This window comes from Tribolium madens, unplaced genomic scaffold, assembly GCF_015345945.1.
Source record: "Tribolium madens isolate multiple individuals breed KSU strain unplaced genomic scaffold, Tmad_KSU_1.1 Scaffold_96;HRSCAF=242;Tcas5.2_LG5, whole genome shotgun sequence".
Lineage (NCBI taxonomy): Eukaryota > Metazoa > Arthropoda > Insecta > Coleoptera > Tenebrionidae > Tribolium > Tribolium madens.
Window position 1 is genome coordinate 16,294,348 of NW_025401068.1, and position 21,362 is coordinate 16,315,709.

The window sequence follows — 21,362 nt, forward strand, 5'->3', positions numbered from 1 at the left end:
TTTAAATCAAAAGAAATACCAGTTTTTGTTGTTTGTAATTATTTTTTTAACAAAAATATAATTATGCATATACTTAGCTATGTTTGATCACTGTATGTTTCATATTTTTAACATTTTTTTTCTACACAAAGAAATTAAAAGCTATTTTATACTATACACCTTTTTATTCAGTTATAATTACACTAATAGTATATTACATAACGAGCACGGAAAGTAATAAATAACGCACAAGCGGGAAAGTTGTGTACGAGGCGTAAGCCGAGTGCAGGCAATCCCGCGAGAGCGTTAGACACTTTCCTGCAAGTTTTGTACACTATTTTTACTACGACCATAAATATTTTTTTTCTTACGAACATATTTTTTTTTTCCTAACGATTTATTTTTTATAATGGATACAAAAAAAATCCGTTAAATGAAAAAATACAAAACATTCGAGTGTGAATTGTGCGTTAAATTTCTAACACACAGTGCGAAAACAAATCGCACAGATTTTCGACCTCGTTCGATATTGCCAATTTTGGCGCATATGTAATTGTGCGTTATGATCTAGTTTCGTATATGGTCGTAGGAAAAAATGTTTTACTTTTATTCTTCTTTGAGAATTTACACTTGAAGTTTTGAAAGTAGCATTTCGTTGTATAAGAGTATTATTATTGGCATTTTTCTGTGTTAAAAAGATTCTTTTTGATGTTTTTATGTAAAGTTCAATAAGTAAAGTATAATCACGTCTTTTCAAGTCTCACACATTACGAAAAACTCTATATACTCACATTTTCAAATTTCAAAATATTGAATTTAAATTAGAATTTGTAGAATAATAAATTAAAAACTGTTTTTAACATCTTATCAGTAAAAAAAAACAAAATACGGAGTCATAAATGTAGGTGTAATAAAAAATATGCAATAAAAACGAAATAATACACTGGCGGACACGGAATTTTTGACGATTTGTCATTCGAGTGACATAAAAATGTAAAACGAGCCTTAGGCAAATAACCTCACTTTCGGTTTTTGTAATTTTTATACTGATAGCTAGAGAAAACATGACAACAAATCAAAATAATTTATTGAACTTATATAAAAACACGTATTGCTGGCATTATTGTTTCGGAAAATCGATGCCAAACAACCAAGATTTTCAAATTTTAGTTTCAAACGTCAATCATAATGACAATAAAGCGTGACATTGACATTTTTTGAACTGACATAAATAATTTATTGTCATATTTATAAACTAATTTAAATCAAATTTTTGATTAGTTTCTTGGAATACAGTGGTAGAGGTAATGTATGCAACCAATTATACATCATACAATTTGTCTCATTTAGGAAAAGTAAGAAAATTTCGGATTATAATTATTAAGTATACAATTTATTAAAAATACTCTACAGTCCACACAAACGGTTCTCTCAAATCCGGCCGATTTATTTTATAAAAAATAAAGTCATCTCCCCACATAAAATTGTAAAAATCAACTTTGTTTCAATTACATTTTCCTCGCTTTTGTCTTACTAGAATAGTTATTTCAACATTTATTCACAATAAAACCATGGGAAGAACAAAAAATCTATAAATTTTCAACGTCGCTACCTTCTTCTCTCCCCTTTTTGAGTCTTACGCTTCTCTTTCTTTTCTTCTCTTAGCTGTTTCTGTTTTTCTCTATCTTCCTTATCCTTTTCCTTCTTTCTCTGACTGTCCAGTTTGGCCTGTTCTCTTTTAACTTTCTCTGCATGAAGAACCGACTGTACGTTTGTGTTCTTTTCCAAGCCGTTTTCTTTGTGGTCCCCTGCTTGATTCCCATCCTCTGCCTCGTCTTCATCGTCAGTCATTTGCGAGTATTGCAACAAGATCGCCTCGCGGATTTTTTTCTCCTCTTCTGTGTACTTTTTCTGTTTGGTGGTGGCTAATGATTGAGATTCTAATAATTTGACAAGTTTTGTATCAACATCATCACTCGTGCTCTGCGACGGAGGCGGCTCTTTGCGTTTGTGAAACTGCCATTTCTCCAAGATTTCGTTACATATTTTATTTATTTCTTCCTCCTAAAAAGGCGACATGTGACGCTTGTGCTCGAGTGGGGGTATTCAACACTCACATTTTGAATTATTTCTGAAAGTATTCCTTGTAATGCCTCAAATTTTTCTTCGTAAGATTCATCACTGTCTAAAATGCCTTGAATGTAAGAGCCGAAGACACTTTCATCCGTGTTTAACTCTTCCAAAGTGCGATTTAACCATGAAGAAAAGTCCTCCATGGCAGTGGCCATTTTTATTTAAAAATTTAGTGACTTTTCGGTTTTACTAGCGGTTGGCCAACTTGTTTGTTTGTTGTTAATGGCGGTGCTGTCATTTTTCTGTCATTTGACCTCATCTCCGGGTTGTTTTAACGATAATTGTAATTAATTTATGACTAATTAGTGAAATATGTCAATTGGTTTACTTAATTTAACCCACTGTGAGTGACAGTTTTTTTGGTGATAATGTCGAACCTCCGGAGTGATTTGGATCCGTCTCTGGACCAAAAACTGCAGTACATGTCCCTCAACGACTCAAATCCAAGGTACGGCCGTATTATGAGCAAAGCAGAGCCGGCGGTGCCCCCTTACCACCAGAAACAAAAATCGATCGGGGCCATTGAGAGTTTTGTGGCAGAAGGGCCCCCTCAACAAAAATCCAATGACTACACATTGTACGAAAGAAACAATATAATAGCCAGCTCAAAATACGCCACTCCTAAGCAAGTTGAGACTTTAGTCCAAAAACAAGTTGAAGAGAATGATATTTACGTCCAGTGTGCTAAGCCTCAAGTACCCCCAAATTCAAGTCCTACACACTCCTTGAGCGGTTCATCGCAACATTCCGGCAGCCCCCGAACCAGCATGGTAGCTAACCCAACCCCAGTGTACGAAAACATCGACTATTACTACCAACACCCTTACTACCAATCAATGGAAAGTAACTACCGAAAAGCCCAACCCCAAGTCCCCTCAAGCAATAGAAACATGACACGCGACGGTGAGGCTTTGCCCGTCTACGAAAACTTGCAATCATTGGGGCAGAAATCCAGCGGGGCGACTCCGGGGCCCCAAGTGCCTGCGAATCAAGCACCGCCTCCATACTCCATGCAATCGTACAAAAGCGCCCTTAAAGCCCCATATTATCACAATTTTAATAAAAATTTGTCTCAACAACAGTTGGATGAGATCAATAGTAGCGATTATGTCTGTATGACGGGAAATATCTCTCACACTTTGAGTACTAATGTGCCGTTTCAAACGTCCACTGCCAAAAATTACAATAGAGAGCCTGGGACTGGGATTGCAACGACACCATCAGTTTTACCCAAAACTCCAATTGTGAAGGAGAAAGTCGAAGTGAGACCACCACCGGTACCGAGCCCCACACCCAGTGCTTGCAGTACTATGAGTGCTGGAAAATTGAAAATGAGCGGAAAAACTCTATTGCCATATAATGTTACACCGCCGAGGCCAAGGGGGCCCACTGAGGCTGAAAGAAAGATCGAGGAAATGACAAGACAGATTGAAGAAGAAATGGAGAAACATGAAGAGGAAGGCGAATATTTTGGTAATTGACTTTTTTCATTTTTGCCCATTTTAGGGTTTTTTTTTTCTTTCTCGAAAATTATAAAAATTATAAACATAATAACGTGGCTTGAAATATTTTTCATGCAGATTTCTCCAATACTTGAAAAACATTAGTCAAGAACTATGAGATTTTACAGTTTTTTGAAGTTACAAATTTATTTTGTTAGGTTCTTTAATATTTTCTCAAGTTTTCATATTTTATAACAACATGGATAATTGTTTTTGTATCTACTTGCAGTATGTAGCCATATTTGAATTTTTAACAAATTATTTATTTAGCAAAAAATTACCGTTTACAAGTGTGGCAAAAACTGTCGTTATGGTAGTAACAATGTTTATTCCCTAGGAAACTGATAATGGGGTTTCGTTAATCAATTAGACAACGTTGCCACATCCATTTTTTTTTACCAATAACTTTAAAAATTTTTAAATTATTTTCATCTTTATATAGAGTGTGCCAGAACTCACGCCCCAGAGAAAAATGTAAGGTAAGATATCAGGAACATAAAAAAAATCTATCTAAAAAAATTTCGAAGTGATGAAAGTTTAAATTTTGCACTTTGACTCGTATTTATTTCTGTTGGAAAAATAATTTTCCAAGCTAAATTGTAACTTGTTGAATATTTGTGGCGTTTGTCAAATGTCAAAATTTTTTGACAGATAGAATTTTTTAAACACTTTTTCCATGTTCCTGGTATCTTATCTTACTTGAAATTTTTCTCTGGGGCGTGAGTTCTGACACATCCTGTATGTAAGCATGTCTCTATCACCTTTTATTGAGTTGGTGTGCCACTTTTTGAGCGCCCTGTATTTTTTTAAATTTAAACAAAAGTTTGTGCTAAATACTTTAAAATTAAAGTGCAGGATTTTTTTATGAGAATCACTAATACCTAATAAAAATATTAAAAATTTCTTCTAAAATACGTTTTCTATTTTGGCATCGTTTTATTTTTTCTTGAAAACTATATTTGTTTTATAAGAAATCTGTTTAAACAGTAGTGATTGTTATAAATTTTTTTGACATAAATTGCCATTGAAACAACAAAAAAATTACAAAATGCAAAAACAAAAGAGTTGTTCTGAACATTGATCATATTTTTAGGTAGTTTGCTAAGAAATTACTTCTACTTTTTTTTTGAAAGTTTTTACGGAAAACTCTTTGTTTCAATACAGGGTGATTCAGCTTAAATGACCCATTAGACCCCTCTTGGCAGACAACCTATAATACACAAAGCAATTATTCCATGATTCATATTCGAATTTTGAAAGTTTCATGAATCGAAAAATATCGTTCTTTGATTCTCGATATTTTGAAAATTTAATTTTGAATCAAGGAATAAGTGAATAATGTCTTATGTGTTGTCTGCCAAGAGGGGTCAGGTGGGTCATTTAAGCTGAATCACCCTGTATACGTATACCTTGATTAGTTTTGAAACATTCATTAATTGTTTTCTACCAATAATTTACTTAGTAAATACAGGGTGCCCATTTTATTTGTTTCCGCCTGAAGGTGCAAAAAAATAGGCAACATATTATACAGGGTGCGCTCCAGATAAAACTGCCATGGAAGATAAGATACCACAAACATGGAAATAATGTTTAAAAAATTCTACCAATAAAAAATTCGAAGTTATATATAAATTTTGTACTTTGACTCTAATTATTTCGGTTGGAAAAATAATTTTCCAACAGAAAACAAAGAAGCTGTATCCTAAATTGTAACTCTGTTCAGTGTATTTGTGGCTTTTATTGGCAAAATTTTTGTAGTTTTACTAAATAATTATAAAAAAAACACATATACAAGATTATCAGTATTATTAAATAGACATAAAAAATGTTAAATGTCAAAGTTTTTTGACACACAGAATTTTTTAAACATTTTTTCCATGTTCCTAGTGTCTTATCTTACTTGAAATTTTTCTCTGGGGCTTGAGTTCTGGCGCACCCTGTATATTTCATAAATTATTTTGTGTAAAGTATTAATTATTCTTAATCAAGTAATCATAATTAAATCCAAAACTCAAATGTGTATTATTGGTTGCCTATTTATGAAATTTAAGGGGGGAACAGATAAAATGGACACTTGTATATTACTATTTTATAAATTAATTTGTTTGTCCTACTAGCTCAATAAATCCGAATTTTGATACAGAACATCGTCTTTTTTCTTTATTGAAACTTAGCTCTTAAAATGAAAAAAAATTGTAATTTTCTTTTTTTTTTTAGTAAATAAGTTGCTAAAAATTAAGTAATTTAATTTTTTTAAGGTATTTGCCACACATGCGGCGAAAAAGTGACCGGCGCCGGTCAAGCATGCCAAGCAATGGGCAATCTGTACCACACGAATTGTTTCATATGTTGTTCGTGTGGTCGTGCCTTACGTGGCAAAGCTTTCTATAACGTTCATGGAAGAGTCTACTGCGAAGAAGATTACCTGGTAATGACAAAAACAGAAAGCAGTCAAACCGAAAATCCAATAATTAATGATGTTTTGCAGTATTCAGGATTTCAGCAAACTGCGGAAAAATGTGCCATTTGTGGTCATTTAATCATGGAAATGGTAAACCAAATTCAATCCCCAAAACTATACCTAATTTTTATGTGTGTTTAGATTTTACAAGCCATGGGCAAGTCCTACCATCCAGGCTGTTTCCGTTGTTGCATTTGTAACGAATGCTTAGACGGTGTGCCTTTTACCGTTGATGTTGACAATAAAATTTACTGCGTTAACGATTACCACAGGATGTTTGCCCCAAAATGCGCTTCGTGTGGCAAAGGTAACGAGTTTAGTATTTTAACACCGAAAATGAATGAATTTTTTAGGTATAACACCGGTCGAAGGGACGGAAGAGACCGTCCGAGTTGTCTCCATGGATAAAGACTTCCATGTGGACTGTTACATTTGTGAAGAATGCGGAATGCAATTGACCGATGAGCCTGACAAGCGTTGTTATCCGCTCGAGGGGCGTTTGATGTGTCGAAGTTGTCACATTGAACGTCTCCAACATACCCCAAGACAGATGCATCCGGTGGCTGCCACATATCAGTATACGGGCTAAAAACAGCCACTACTTGTCGTGCTTTTATTAAAATTAGGATTTTAATGTGCCAGGTTTGGTAATGATGGTTTGCTCATAATAATTAGCTTTTAGTGTGTAGCTTTAATCTTGTTATTGAACAAACTAAAAGTGGTTTAGAGTTTTAGGAAATGTTACGTAAGCTAAATAGTGCATTTACACTTTAATTATTGTATGAAATGCCATGTTTAGGTGTCAAGTGTAAAAACTTGATATTTTTGTTGGCTCTTTGAAACAATTCATTTTTATACTTTTATTTAAAATTTGCGATGAATTGCTGTGATATGTTTTAGTGACATGGTAATTTTCATTCCATTTAGTGTTTTATGCTTTTGTATTATAATAAATACATTACATTTTTTTGCATTTTTGACTCATCGACCCGAATTTTATCAAAGGTCGTAGGAAAATTCCTTAAATTACTAGACCAGGATGCTTCCTACATAAAATATATTTTATATCTTATAAACTATGTAAACATAAAATTAGCCCTTATCTTTAGACCCTTTCGTTTTTTTCTTAACATCGTCAACAATTGTGTCTTTACCCTTGATTTTGTCGCCAATTTGCTTAATACCCTTATCCAAATCTTCAATGATGTTCTCTTTCTTGTCTTTTAGACCTTCCTTCGTCTCCCTTACGGTTTCCAACAAGTTGTCTTTCTGTTCAAAGTACATTTCTTTGAGTCTTTCTTTGCTGGGGACTGGTTTGATGTAGCCCCACTTTTTCAAATAATTTATTGAAATCGTCGTCCCTCCTAATGTGACTGTGTATCTCGCCGGCGTGGCTATTTTGTAAAGAGCGTAAGCCACAGCAACATAGCCCATACTTGAGTCTCTCAATGGATTCACAATTCTTTCACTAATGTTCCATGATTCTAAAATTCCCACAATATCCACACCACTGTAAAAAAACCGTTTAGAAATACAAGAATGGTTGCATTAAGTGGAAAACCTTTTGGCTAAATAATAAAAACCACCAAACCATGCTGCTGAAGTGACGAGATGAACTGGGACAAGGACGTACCAGTAGTCTTTATACATCTGCTTGAATCTTTGGAACAGAGAAGGTTTTTTCTTATTTTTACCCAGATCAGAATAGAACTGAATATTGGTAGTTTTGAATGGTTGGAGTAAATTTTGATTTATTCTTGGATGTAGAGTACCATTATTCTGCTTAAAATTTATGATGACAGTAGCAGTGCATCTACTGAGTGTTGTCATTTGAGCCAATTCATTAAATTTAAATAAATTCCTGGTGAAAAATCTTCGTGCTAAGACATTTGCCATGACTTGGTTTGTAAATATAACCTCAAATTTCTGCAATAGTTGTCCAGGTGCACACTTTCGCTGCTTAAATAAATCTAAAATAGATCATTTTTAATGTTTTTAGGCCCGATGAAGCCGTGTTTATGCACTCACCTACTTAAATCCACATTATTTTTGTCAGAATGCGTGCGGCGTGACGTGACCATATTCACGAAACAAACTTATTTTGGCACTTTGTAGACAAATAAAATTCCGGTTTAGAATTAGCACAAGATATTTGCCCTCTAAAATACATCGAGATCAAGATTTTTTAATTCAATTTTGAAACTAGTTTCCAGTCCTGTCGATTTTACGATCGTGATCGTACTCGCGCCTAATTTTGAATCTATTAAGGGCTGCGTGAAAAAAATCCCTAGAAAAAATGTTCCACTTTTTAAAATTTTTAATTTTTAAACAACAATTACGCCGAAACTACGAGAGTTTTCACAAAAATTCATATTTTCGTCAAAAAAGTAGTTTTCTTGTGTAATTTTGACAAGAGCGTATATTAGGGAATGACATTGACAACTAAAATTTAATACTTATCATTGTACAGTTTCGGAACTCTAAAACAACCTTTACATTAATAACCTAATTTTTTTACTCTTGTCATGTTTATGTCATTTTGATTTATTTACTTTCAAAAATAGTGATTTGTGGCATAACAACGGATAAGCGGGAATCAAAGCGATAATTTAATTACACTTAGTTCAATTAATAAATTTCCTAAGACAGACAATTTGTTTAATTAACAATTTTAACAACAAAAAAAATTTAATTGTCAAATATGTCATAGTGACAGTAAAAGGTAGTTTACAGTGAAAATTTTAAAGTTACAGAAAAATACATCAAAAACCGAAAGTGAGGTTAGTTGCCTAAAGTCCATTTTACATTTTTATGACAGTCGAATGACAAATGACCAATTTGAATAAAGCCAAATTATTTTCTTCAAAGCAAATAGTGTTTTTGGTGTTAAAACTACACCCCCAAAAGGATAAAACAGGGTGTTAAATATTTTATGGAAAAAAATTCTCTCCGAAAACTTCTGAAAATAAAATTTTAACTATCTTAACCTTAAATTATGCAATCTACACACTTGTGCACAATAATAGTACTAAAACAGGGGCGTTTTTGGCACTAAATTTGTCACTGGAATCCAGTGTAACACAGAATTCGTTTTCTTTATATAGAAAGTTTAAATTTGTGACATAATTGACTCTAAAAAATGTAAATGTAACGTTGTTTTTTTTTAAATAAAGGTTTGAAATTAAATTTAGAACTAAACATTCAAAAACGTTATTAAACAAGTAAAAAACACAAAACCCTGTAAAATAGTGCTTTGTACATACCTACAGGCAATCAAGAGCTCATAAAAAAAGATATTTTGTCACACGATGTGCACTGAATCGTTTAATTTTGTTGAAAAAAAAATTATTTGAAAAAACATTAATACTGTTAAGTATATTACAATTGTAATTATTAATATATTTTATTTATTATTAGTATATTTAAAAAAAATTGTTTGCGGTAGGCAACTTTTAATACAACAAAGAAAACATTGTCTACTTTTATTATCTTACCCCTTCCACGTCAATTCTCCTTCCATATACAGAATGAATATAAAGTATGGAACCAAGCGGTTTTATTTTTAATCATTTGCCTTCAGAAAATAATAATTAATATAAATTAAAGTAATATAAAAAATGTGATCGTATTTTCAGAACGAAATTTTGTTTTGTTTTTGAGTTACGCGATTTTTTTTGTCACAATTGCAATTTATGTGAAAAATTTTTTTTGAAAAAAATAAATATAAAGCAGATAGTTGTAATCCTTAGAGTATAGCTTTTATGAGAAAAATTATTTTATAGTGGGTTGCCATTAATTTTTTTTTTGCAGAACTCAAAAACAAAAGGAATTTCGAAAAATTTTATTCTTGTTAAATCACCACATTTTTATAGTACTTTATCACACATCAATTAGTTTTTTCAAAAAATAAATAGTTTAAGCAAAAAACGTTTGGTTCCATACTTTTTATTCACCTGGTATCTAGTTCTTTGCAAATTTAGTTCCTTAATAAGTAAAGCCTTTTTCACATTTAAAGCGCGGTTTACACAAATCATTTCAATAAAATGTGTGTTTTTGAACATTTTTTTGATTATTTCAGTATAAAAACTTCAACTTTGAAACAAAACTCAATTCCAAATTTCAAAAACTCTTTTTGGTAATGTCTTTATTGTTTTAGTGAAAATTGTTCCACATCAAGTGTTTAAAATAAACAAAAGTTTTATTGACAGTATTTTTGTTTTATTTATTTTGACGCGAATGCACAAATTACTGAACATTTAGAAGAAGGATGTTTCTGCATTATTTCCTCTTGTATTTCGTGTGCTATTCTAGTTTTGCATCGGGAAGTATTTTGCAACTTAAAGACGAAAACTTTGCTAATGAAATAAGCAATCATGAAAATGCTCTTGTGTTGTTTTATGTCCCTTGGTGTCCCCACTGTCAAAAATTCCTGCCGAAATTCTCGGAAGCTGCAGAAAAATTAAAAGACAACAGCCGTCCGATTTCTTTGGCCATGGTTGACTGTGAAAATGATGGTAAAGAGACTTGTAATAAATACGGAGTCGAGGAATTTCCCACAATGAAGATTTTCCGCAACGGCAAGTTTTCGAAGGAGTATGAGGGTCCAAGAGACCCTCCAGAATTGGTTAAATATGTGAAAGCGCAACTTGAGGCTACTTCCCTGGAACTAAACACTGTTGAGGAGCTCGAGGATTTTTTATCTAAAGGTCATGTTTCTCTCGTTGGTTTTTTCGAAAGCGATTCTTACATCAAGGTTGTTTTCTTCAAAGTTGCTGAAAAAATGAAACACCAGCTGAAATTTGGGCATTCCACTTCTGAAGCGGTTATGGAAAAGCAGGGAGTCGTTGACGGGATTGTGTTATTCCGACCGGCGTATTTGAACAATAAGTTTGAAAATAACAGTGTTGTGTACACTGGGGATGCTGAAACTGAGGACATTGTCCAGTTTATTAAAAGCAACTACCATGGATTGGTGGGACACCGAAGACATGGCTTCACGGAAGACTTTACCTTGGACCCTTCTGTGAGTGTTTTCTACTCTATTGATTATGTGAGGAATGCTAAAAGGACAAATTACTGGCGAAATAGGGTTCTACAAGTTGCAATCAAATACAAAGATCACTTCCATTTTGTTATTTCTGATAAAGACGAATTTAAAGAAGAACTCAAGGTTCATAATCTTTATCAAGCTAATATGACAAAACCTGTCGTTTTGGCAATGAATTTCAGAAAAAGGATATTCAAGTTGAAAGAACCGTTTTCTGTTGAGGCTTTTGATAACTTTCTCAGAAATATTCTTGAGGGGAAATTGGATCCAGAAGTGAAAAGCGCACCTATCCCTAAAAACAACACAGGAAATGTTACAATTGTTGTCGCTAAAAACTTTGACGAACTTATTTACAACAATAAAAAAGATATTTTTATTCTATTTACCGGTCCTGGATGTGATGAATGCATCCTAGTTGAAGGTCCCTTTGAAGAACTTGGGGGATTAATGAAAGGCGAAGATGTTGAAGTTTTCAAGTTTGATATTATGAATAATAGCATGCCACAAGAATTTCCTCTTAATGGTTTTCCTGCTATTTTTTTCCTCCGCAAGGACTCAAAAGATGATCCAATTTCTTACGACGGTGATTTTTATCCAGAAGATTTCGTTAAATTTATTGCCAAACATGCCACTAATGAACTTAAAGGATTTTACAAAGATGGGAAACCGAAAACGGTGAAGACTGAACTCTGAGCGGAAATGGACTCAATTGACATGTTTTGTATTACAATTTCTTGCAAATACAACGGCCTCAATATTTTTTTTAAACTAGTTTAGTAATTAATTTTAATTTCGTTCGAAATGAATGAATATCGGAAGAAGTAAGTATCATAGCGTCACAGAGGTGAATGGAAATCGAGGCCACAAATCACCACACTCCCAGAGTAGCATTTCACATCTATAGTGCGGTTTTGCATGTTCAGTGTGAGTGTGGAAGTGTTGTCTTCAATATGGCACTCACAAATGAAAAAGTGCAAACGTATGGCACTGAAACTACTGAAAATGAAAGGTAGGGATGAATTAACAGAACAAAGTTCTTTGATTTAAAAGCCAAAGTTTTGACTATTTCTTCACTTATTTTTAAGAGAAAGTTTGCGCAAAAATGGAAGAATGTTACCTTACAGTTAACCAAGCTGAATTCAATTTTTCTGTTTCAATTTTTACAATAAAACGTAAACAAAATTAGCTCAATAAAAAATAATGACCGGAAATTTATTCTTGTAATACTGCATTTATTGTATTATTTCTAAAACATTTTTTTTTAATTTACAAAATAATAAGACAAGCGAAAAATTAAATAAGTGTTCAGAATATTACACTCTTTTTTATCAGTTAAATTGCGTCTATTTTGTATGCATATAAATTTTATCATCGAGATTAGATGGAAACTGAAATTGGGGTTTGTTATTTTAGCAATAAATATTTTGTGATAATTAATTGGTTTATGGGTTTGCATTATCGCTAAATTCATGTGGAGTGGTTGACTGCTAATCCAGTTAATCGAGTTTATCAAAAATATTCTGAATACATTTTTGGAAACATTATTTAATTACGTACAATGACGAATCAAATAGTTTTGAGGTATACCAGGTGAGTTTCAAATATGTTTCGACTTACTTGTTTTGTAACACGTTATACAGGGTGTCAAAATTATCTCAGTGCAGCGTTGTGAGACTGACTTTATTATTAAAAAAAATGAAATATTAAATTTATTTCAAAATATGTAATATTATAAACAAGCGCTTTTTGCAGAAACTAATTACTTTCCGAAAAAATCGTTAGTTCATATTCATAAATTAATTTTTTTGTTTTTTTTTTTAGTTTTTGGGTTTTTTAAAATTTATAATTTCAATTAATGAGAACTTATTATAAAACCTTTTTTAGAAAAGCTATGATCTGAGGATTACAACACTATTATTTAATTTTTGTCAAAAATATTTCGAATAAGTTGTCATTTTGAAAAAAAAAAAACGCACAGCTCAAAAGAAAACAAAATTTTCTTCTCGAAACACAAGTAGTTATTTATTATACAAGACGTTAAAAAAATTGTTTATCTATGAGTGAAAATGTTAAGTTTACGAGTGACGTTTTCACGAGTAAATAAACAATCTTTATCGTTGTGTATAATATTTCGTTTTATTTTGTACTCACCTACCAGAATTTCTTGTACAAAATAAAGAATGTAAACAGTAGTTAAAAATTACTTTATTTCACTGGACGATAAAAGATTACTTTATCTACTGAAATTAGTTGATAAAAGTACTCTTTAACATTGAGTAAAAAATAAAACATTTTTATCGTACTTGATATTAAGTTTTACTTCTTTTTTTGGGTAAAAATTTACACAGTTTATGCCAGGGCCGTAACCAGGATTTTATTTCGGGGTGGGTTTCTTGTTAGTCCATGAAAATAAAATGAAAGAAGGCGGATTAAAAAGCAAAAATCTCTAAGTATACGTTTTTATTTTAAATTGAAATAAGAGATCCTAATTAAACATACAAAAATACAAATTAACTCACAAAAGTAACAAAAAATAAAATAATTTTTTAATACTTTTTATTGTTACAAATTTAAACAGGAGATAGAATATTCATTTTTAAAACAAAATTTTTTTATGTACATATATCGAAAAATGCTAAGCAAGGGGTGCGTCTTTTAATAGGTTTTTTTCCACATTTCCGAAATCATTTTAGAAAAAAATTTCAAAGTTTGGTACAGATGATAACTTTTATACACCTAAACAAGTACAAAAATAAAATGTTGAAATTTTTAATTAGGGGCTTCCTAAACTAGATAGGATTAGGGTAAAAATTTACTCTATTTTGCCTGTGGTTTCTTGTCACTTTCAGAAACAAAATTTCATAGTTTTTCAAAAAAAGGTTTAAAATTTTTTGTTACAGACCATACAAATTAAAAATTAAATTTGTTTTACCGCCCCTGATTAAAAATTTTGTTATTTGGCATTTGTTTAGGTGTATATATAAAAGTACCAAATTTTGTAATGTTATCTTTTCTGAAATATTAGGAAAAACCCTTTAAAAAACGTACCTTTTTTAGGAGGTGTAGCTCCCTTTCATACCATTTTTCGAAATACTTTTGTCTTAAAATTAAATATTCTATCAACTATTTAAATTTGTACCTACCAATAAAAATGAAACACTGTATAATTAACACATGAAAAATTTATTCCCAAAAATTTAAAATTAACTCACTAAAATAACAAAAAAACTAAATTTTTAACACTTATAACACTATATAACAAAGTGCTCAGGATTTCGGGGGGGTTTGAACCCCCTAATCCCCCCCTTGGGTACGGCCCTGGTTTATGCCAAAACGTTTGATTCTTGGTTGTTTACCCTGTATATTCCACGATCATTTTTGGAATGAGAAACTACAATCATATTTTTTTATATTCTTGTTTATTAACGTGTAATAGATATTTTTTTAGAAAATATTTTTTTAACCAAATTATTCAAATGTTTTTTAACAAAAAAAAGGAAAATTACTTCAATCATAATGTGGCAGTAGGTATTTTTTTTAAACATTCCAAACATTCTATATTGTTTATTTTATTTGTGTTTTTTATTGTTTTATTTTTTTTCTCTCTAAATTAGTATAGTTAGCTACCTAAATTATAAGATGGCAATTTGCTTACAAATGTCTGACAAAAATTAGCTTTTGCTAGCTGATAATAATAACAAATTTTTTTTTATCTAAATTAGTGACTAATTTTCTACTCAATTTCTAATGACTGTTTTTGAGCTTTACCTTCGCTATTTATTTCCAACGACAGTTAGTTAAAATTTAAAAAAACGTGAATAATAGTGCAAATGGCTCATAATTTTGTATATCTACTATTGGTCATTAAATTCTAATCTGGTAACTATTGTTTGCTGTCGTGGTAATTGAAACAATGTGTTATTTAATTAAATAATTTGTTTACTTGTTACACAGTGTGATTCATAGAATTTTTTATACAAAAATTTGTAGCGAAACCCACCCAGGATGGATGTTTTGGAAGAAACGAAGATACGTGGTAGCAACCCTAGCCTTCTTCGGCTTCTTCAACGTCTACGCTCTTCGAGTGAACCTAAGCATCGCTATAGTGGCAATGACCGAAAATAGAACAATCACTTTACACAATGGTACTACAATTTATGTAAGTCCAAATTTCTGTAGTAGAATTATTCAATGGTAAAAATTCTCCCAGGGGCCAGAATTTGACTGGGACTCAAAAATCCAAGGCTATATCCTCAGCTCCTTCTTCTATGGATACATCACGACCCAGTTATTTGGGGGTTGGTTATCAGCCCGAATTGGAGGGAAGCGAGTTTTTGGGGGAGGAATTGCAATCACAGCTGCTTTAACCCTCATAACCCCTTGGTTGGCCAAAATCAACGTTTATTTGCTCTTGGCGGTGCGAATAATTGAGGGGATTTTCGAAGGAGTGACTTATCCTTGTATCCATGCAGTTTGGGCTCGATGGGCGCCTCCTTTGGAGAGGACTCGTTTGGCAACTTTAGCCTTTTCGGGGAGTTATGTGGGGACTGTGGTCTCAATGCCGGTGTGTGCCTATTTAGCCAAATCTTTGGGTTGGCCGAGCATCTTTTATTTTTTTGGTACTCTTGGACTGATTTGGTTCGGGATTTGGTGGGTGGTCGTGGCCGAAACCCCAGCTGAAGACCCCAAAATTTCTAAAGCTGAGTTAAAATATATCAAAGATTCTTTGGGTCATACTGATGGTAGTAGAAGAATCACACATCCTTGGAAAGAAATCTTGTTGTCGATGCCTGTTTGGGCTATTGTTGTGTCCCATTTCAGCGAAAATTGGGGTTTTTACACTCTTTTAACCCAACTTCCGAAATTTATGAAAGAAATTCTTAATTTTGACTTGGGCAAAACTGGGTTTATGTCAGCTTTGCCCTACTTGGCAATGTCTATTATGATTCAAATTTCGGGGCATTTAGCCGATTGGTTGCAAGAAAAAGGAATTTTGAATACGACTCAAGTGAGAAAACTCTTCAATTGTGGGGCTTTCATTGCCCAGACTGTCTTCATGTTAGGGGCGGCGTTTTGGCTAACACCTGCAGGAACCATCAGTTGTTTGACTTTGGCTGTGGGGTTGGGGGGGTTTGCCTGGTCCGGTTTTAGGTATTTTTATTTTTTTTTTTTTAATACAGTAAACAGTTTTTTATTTTTAGTGTGAATTATTTAGACGTAGCTCCACAACATGCGAGTGTTTTAATGGGTTTGGGAAACACAGTGGGGACTTTACCTGGCATTTTGAGTCCTATTATATCAGGATATGTCGTGACGACTCCTGTGAGTACTTTTTGCAAAACTAGAAGTTTGATTTTGATGAGGAAAAATTATTTTAGACTGCCCAAGAATGGCAAATTATTTTTTATATAGCCAGTGGTATTTATTTGTTTGGGTGTGTGTTTTATGGTGTTTTTGCGTCCGGGGAAGTCCAGACGTGGGCGATTGAGAAAGAAGAAGTCAAAGACACGCCGATGAAGGAACGGGTGACGAAGGGTCATGATAATAAATCTTTTGAACCAGATTTTTAATTAGTGCAATTTTTTAGTAAATAATGTGATATTTTAGAGTAGGTTTTTGTAGAAAATACTCTTTTAAATAGCTAATGTAACATAAACGTAGAATTAAGAAACCTGCACTTGCCTATAGTAAAATTAATAAATTAATTAAAATAATTAGCGGCTTTTTTATTAATTTTTGGACAAAAAACAAAAAATTACAATGGAGTAAGATTATTTTGAAAACTAGAGTAAATCTCATTCTCTCAAATACAACTCTTAAAAAATTAACAATAATCAAAATTTTTATAACAAAATTTTTACTAAATAAATAAGAGTAATGGAAACATTTAATCAAAGATTGTTCATTAACGCTTAATTTTTTCTTTAATTTAGTTCTGGAAAATATTGTGCGAACTACAAAGTTGAGTCAATTTTTTTATTAAATAAAAATTATGTACATAAAACACAATAAATAAAGTTGGTCCCTTATATGGTATCAGTACAAAAGAAACACAGATAATGTTTTTACAAAAATTGTTATGTAATGGGATTAATTCAGACACTCATTAAAAATAAACTAAAATTTTAATTTATTTGTTACACATTTGCAAAATCTGTCTGAATTAATCGAAACTCATTAAACACACACAAAATTCGTTACACTGGACATCAATATGATGTCATTGTCTGTCGCAAAATGCACCTTGCTTGGAATAATTAACCAAATTTTAAAATCTTTGGTTTCGTTTCTTCTTGGTAAAATGGCTGACAAACTGGTAATCACAGTCGTAGATATCCGGTATTTCCATTTGTACAAACTCATTAAAAATCATCCTAACAGTATTGTCCCCAAAAATGTCTTTTTCATATTCAATTAGTTGTTTGAAAAATCCGCAGTTTGGCTTAATTTTTGGCCTCCTTAACTTGACATAGTTGTAGGCTTCCAAAAGTGTCAAGCCTTGGTGTTTCATAAGGTAGGCCAAACAGACACTAGCCGATCTGCTGACGCCGGCAACACAATAAATCAAAGTTTTTCCCCCAGAATTGGCCACCTGAAAAAAAAAAATAAAAAACTGAGTCGAGATCTAAAATAAATTCTTGTTTCTAGTAAACTTTGACAAGCAACAAGTCCTCTTAAAATACACAATTTGTAACTTAGTCATTTTAGCGAAGATTAATTATTCGTCGAGGAACATTGCCAGTTAGCTATTAAATTATCACTTTTCGAAAATCGAAATTTTTAATATCAATTTTGCTGGCGCGGAATGCGGGCTGAGTTTTTTTGGAAATTCCTTTGAGGTTCAAAAATAGAAAATGGACGATATGAATCACGTTAGGTGTGCTTATGAACTATTTTTAATGCTGCAGCGACACTCAAATCATGTGATGCTTAAAAGTTGCACACATCGAAATATGCATTTAAAAATAATAATTATGAAGTTAACGAGTTGGCACGCGTTTTGTTGCTATTTGAAATGTTTATTACATTATTTTTGTTGCTTTTCATTTTTTACACAATTAATTAATTGAAGGGGTGAGTGGATAAAGGTGTCAAATTTAATTTGCTGGTACTTTTTTCCAATTTATTTTTGGTAAACAAAATCACATGATATATAAAAAACTTAGGTAATTATGTTTTTTTATAGATTTTTTAACGATCAAATGTACATGACCCCTTCATCCACTATAATAATACATTAGTTTATATTATTAAAAAAATGATAAAAATGTTATGTACCAAAAAACAAGCTTTATTTTCTAACATAAACTTTGTGATAACTATTGCTTTATAAAAATATTTCAAGTTTAACAAAACATTTATAAATGACACAATATGAAAAAGTCCACTTTATGCTGTCCCGAAAATTAACATTCTCTTTTAAAAGATTTTTTTTTCTTGTGGGTGTAATTTTGAAGCTAGTTCATTGACTTTTCGAAAACGGTTTTCCATATTATCACCATATTTTTCAAAAAGAGAGGGAATTATCTCGAAATATTTAGACAAAAATATACCGAAAAGTCACCAAATTAAGTGAAAAATAATGAATTTTGCTTGTTTACATCACGTTTTTCTGTAAGATTCTGTTAAAACATATTGAAAAATTACCAAATTAGGTTGAAAATGACCTTTTTATGATTTTTTGGGCGTTTTAGCATGTTTTTCAATTAAAAATTTACAAAATTATTTCGTCACAAATCGTTAAATTTACTCAAAAATGGTGTTATTTTTACTTTTTTAGATTGAGCGAAAAATTTTGTTCAAAAATAATACCATTTTTCCCTTTTTAGGACGTTTTTTAGTCAGAATCGCAATTGTTTTGAAAATTTTCGTCAAAAAGCAGATAAAAAATGAATAAACTATCACGAAACTAAAATTATTTTTGCTTCTTTGGAAAGTTTAAGCATGTTTTTGAGTCGAAAAATTATTTGGTTGCTTTTCCAAACGTTTTAGCAGATTTTTCAATCAAAAGCACAAAACTTGGTTAAAAATAAGCCGAAAAATCACATAATTAATTCGAAAATGATGTCATTTTTGCTTTTTTCAAATATTTAGTTGCGTCTTTAAGTCTAAAAGAAAGTATTTTTCTTTAATTTTTGCTAAAAAACAAACCAAAAAATCAATACATATACCAGACTAAATAAAAAGCGACATAATTTTTGCTCTTTTCGAGCGTTTTAAAACATTTTTCAATAAAAAACTCAATTATTTCGCAAAATTTTCTCAAGAATACGTTGGAAAGTAATTGAATTAAATAAAAATAGTGTTATTTGTGNGTGCTTTTTTTTTAAACATTTATTTATTATTATTTATTTATTTAAACATATTTTAACACCTTTATCCACTGTTTATTCAACAATCCAAGTTGTACATAATATGGTAATAGAAACCAACACTTAAGAGTCTATTTTAATAAAAGAATATTGCGAAAAAAAATATTTTTAAAGAAAATACCAGTTTTCAAAAAAATGTTACATCCACTCACCCCTTCAATTGTTACTTGATTCTCAATTTAAGTTTGCAACACTGAATAAAACAAAGGGAAGGTGAAATTTGACAGAATGCACATCTTCTGACTGTATTTTTGTCAATGTTGCCAACTTAATTTCAACAAAAAAACTTATTTTTTCGATCAAAATGGTAATTAAAACCAGATGTATTCATGAGGATAAACAATAATAAAAGTAAAAATTTGTCCTCGAACCTATTCTTGGAAGATTAATGTATGATGATCTAAGATTGTTTTATTTCACTACTTTATTTTTTAAAAGTTTTCCAATGAAAAAAACTGATTTTTTAATTATTAGAGTCTGAAAAATGTGACTCGATTTAAGCCAATTAACATTCTTGGAACGATCTCATTGTGAAACCACAATGAATACCAGCATAGGTTTTTGGCCTCAAACTATAAATAAACACGTCATTGATTTGTAACATTTTTGAAACTGAAAATGTGATAAGAAAGCCACTCACTTGGTGTATCAAGTCGGCCGCTTCGTCAAAATACGCGTAAATCCTGGAATTCCCCGAATCCAAAACGGGAATCTTGTGATAAACGATGTCGCTTCTGTGCAGTGGCGCGTCTGGCAATTCTGGCGCTACGTTAATCACACAAGTGATATTAAGTGCATCAAGGACATTAGTGTTGACAGATGAAGCAGAAGTCAGGATTAAATGGTCGGTCAATTGCGAAATGGCACCGGGAAGTAACATCATCATCGACTGCGATCTTGAACTGCAAACAAATTAAACATTCTTATGAAATATTTCAGTTTTCAGCACCACCGTCGCTGTGTTTGTTTATTTCTGCACTTAGTAGAGATTTACAGGATAATTTAATGAAACCGACGATTCATCAACATTATAAAGTCGGAGTAATTTAAATGTTGGCAAGGTTTCTAGGGCAAATTATTCGCATGCCTTTAGAGGAATTTTGGCTTTTTTCTTCAGGCTACAAGCTTTTTTTCAAATAGGGGCTTTTCAGCGATTTTTTCCTGAAAATATTATCTTGTAAATAAATTACTATTTAAGAAAAAATAGAAAAAAATCTGAAACAGGATGCATAAAAAAATTTAAATTAAGAGTTTTAATAGAAAAATTCTGACTGTTTGAAATATTATTTCTTATTTCTGCAATCACAATTTTTATAAAAAAAAATAACTTAAAACGTCACTCAAGACTTAATTTTACAATTTTCTCCATTGTTTTAACAAAATCTTTTAAAATGTGTGACTTTCTTAATAAAAAACATTAAATCCATCAAAGTTAGTCAAAATTATTCATGTTCGATTTAATTTGGGAAAATTTCTGCTTTGCTTTCACAAAATCTTGTCAAAAATAATGCATTTTAAACTTAATTTGATAGAAAATATACCTATTTAGACCTAATTTTGCGATTTTCTGCTTTCGAATTTAGTAAGTTTCTTTTAAATGAAAACGCCTTAAAAATTTATCAAGAGATGCGAAAATAACGCATTTAATTTTTTTTTTTTTCTTAAAATCTTTCAAGTCTAGTTTAATTTTACTCAACAATTTTCAAAGGTAAGTATAGAAAATCTCTAAAATTTTGTAAGTTTTTTGCTGAAAGGTTATCAAAATTTATCAAAATATGAAAGATAATGATAAAAGAGAATGCATTTCAGATTTAATTTCATAGATAATAACATATTTTAGACCTAATTTAGCGATTTTTAGTAAAATA

At 31.5% G+C, this 21,362-nt stretch overlaps 6 protein-coding genes across 7 annotated transcripts in view; 3 read left to right on the forward strand and 3 right to left on the reverse strand.

The window, feature by feature from the left end:
* Positions 1-1,269: 1,269 nt before the first annotated feature.
* Positions 1,270-2,277, reverse strand: LOC123013212 (coiled-coil domain-containing protein 43). The gene is made up of 2 exons (XM_044411614.1): positions 2,097-2,277; positions 1,270-2,043 (listed from the first exon to the last, which is right to left on the reverse strand). The coding sequence occupies exons 1-2, from the start codon at positions 2,265-2,267 to the stop codon at positions 1,588-1,590; spliced, it is 627 nt and encodes a 208-aa protein (XP_044267549.1). The 5' UTR covers positions 2,268-2,277; the 3' UTR covers positions 1,270-1,587.
* Positions 2,278-2,312: 35 nt separating this feature from the next.
* On the forward strand, positions 2,313-7,042 carry LOC123013210 (LIM domain-containing protein jub). Of its 2 annotated transcripts, XM_044411612.1 has the most exons (5): positions 2,314-3,585; positions 5,873-6,042; positions 6,103-6,165; positions 6,217-6,382; positions 6,429-7,042. In XM_044411612.1, exons 1-5 carry the CDS (start codon positions 2,481-2,483, stop codon positions 6,662-6,664), a joined length of 1,740 nt encoding a protein of 579 aa, XP_044267547.1. In that variant the 5' UTR covers positions 2,314-2,480; the 3' UTR covers positions 6,665-7,042. The 2 variants fall into 2 exon arrangements, with proteins under 2 accessions (XP_044267546.1, XP_044267547.1); XM_044411611.1 differs by having other exon boundaries at positions 2,313-3,585; positions 5,873-6,165.
* A 73-nt stretch (positions 7,043-7,115) lies between these two features.
* On the reverse strand, positions 7,116-8,559 carry LOC123013211 (protein FAM210A). The gene is made up of 3 exons (XM_044411613.1): positions 8,104-8,559; positions 7,637-8,045; positions 7,116-7,585 (listed from the first exon to the last, which is right to left on the reverse strand). The coding sequence occupies exons 2-3, from the start codon at positions 7,969-7,971 to the stop codon at positions 7,168-7,170; spliced, it is 753 nt and encodes a 250-aa protein (XP_044267548.1). The 5' UTR covers positions 7,972-8,045; positions 8,104-8,559; the 3' UTR covers positions 7,116-7,167.
* A 1,729-nt stretch (positions 8,560-10,288) lies between these two features.
* On the forward strand, positions 10,289-11,890 carry LOC123013056 (protein disulfide-isomerase A3-like). The gene has a single exon (XM_044411367.1). It carries the CDS (start codon positions 10,343-10,345, stop codon positions 11,813-11,815), a length of 1,473 nt encoding a protein of 490 aa, XP_044267302.1. The 5' UTR covers positions 10,289-10,342; the 3' UTR covers positions 11,816-11,890.
* A 110-nt stretch (positions 11,891-12,000) lies between these two features.
* LOC123013399 (vesicular glutamate transporter 1-like) lies at positions 12,001-16,836 on the forward strand. The gene is made up of 5 exons (XM_044411894.1): positions 12,001-12,131; positions 15,113-15,281; positions 15,333-16,273; positions 16,324-16,444; positions 16,501-16,836. Exons 1-5 carry the CDS (start codon positions 12,073-12,075, stop codon positions 16,690-16,692), a joined length of 1,482 nt encoding a protein of 493 aa, XP_044267829.1. The 5' UTR covers positions 12,001-12,072; the 3' UTR covers positions 16,693-16,836.
* Positions 16,837-17,084: 248 nt separating this feature from the next.
* LOC123013400 (dual specificity protein phosphatase 14) overlaps positions 17,085-21,362 on the reverse strand; it is a 6,897-nt gene continuing 2,619 nt past the window's right edge. Inside the window, exons 3-4 of the mRNA XM_044411895.1 lie at positions 20,135-20,396; positions 17,085-17,714 (exon numbers count right to left, since the gene is read on the reverse strand). Coding sequence (XP_044267830.1) covers positions 17,391-17,714; positions 20,135-20,396 — 586 coding nt within the window. The 3' untranslated portion in view covers positions 17,085-17,390. The remainder of the gene's footprint in view (positions 17,715-20,134; positions 20,397-21,362) is intronic.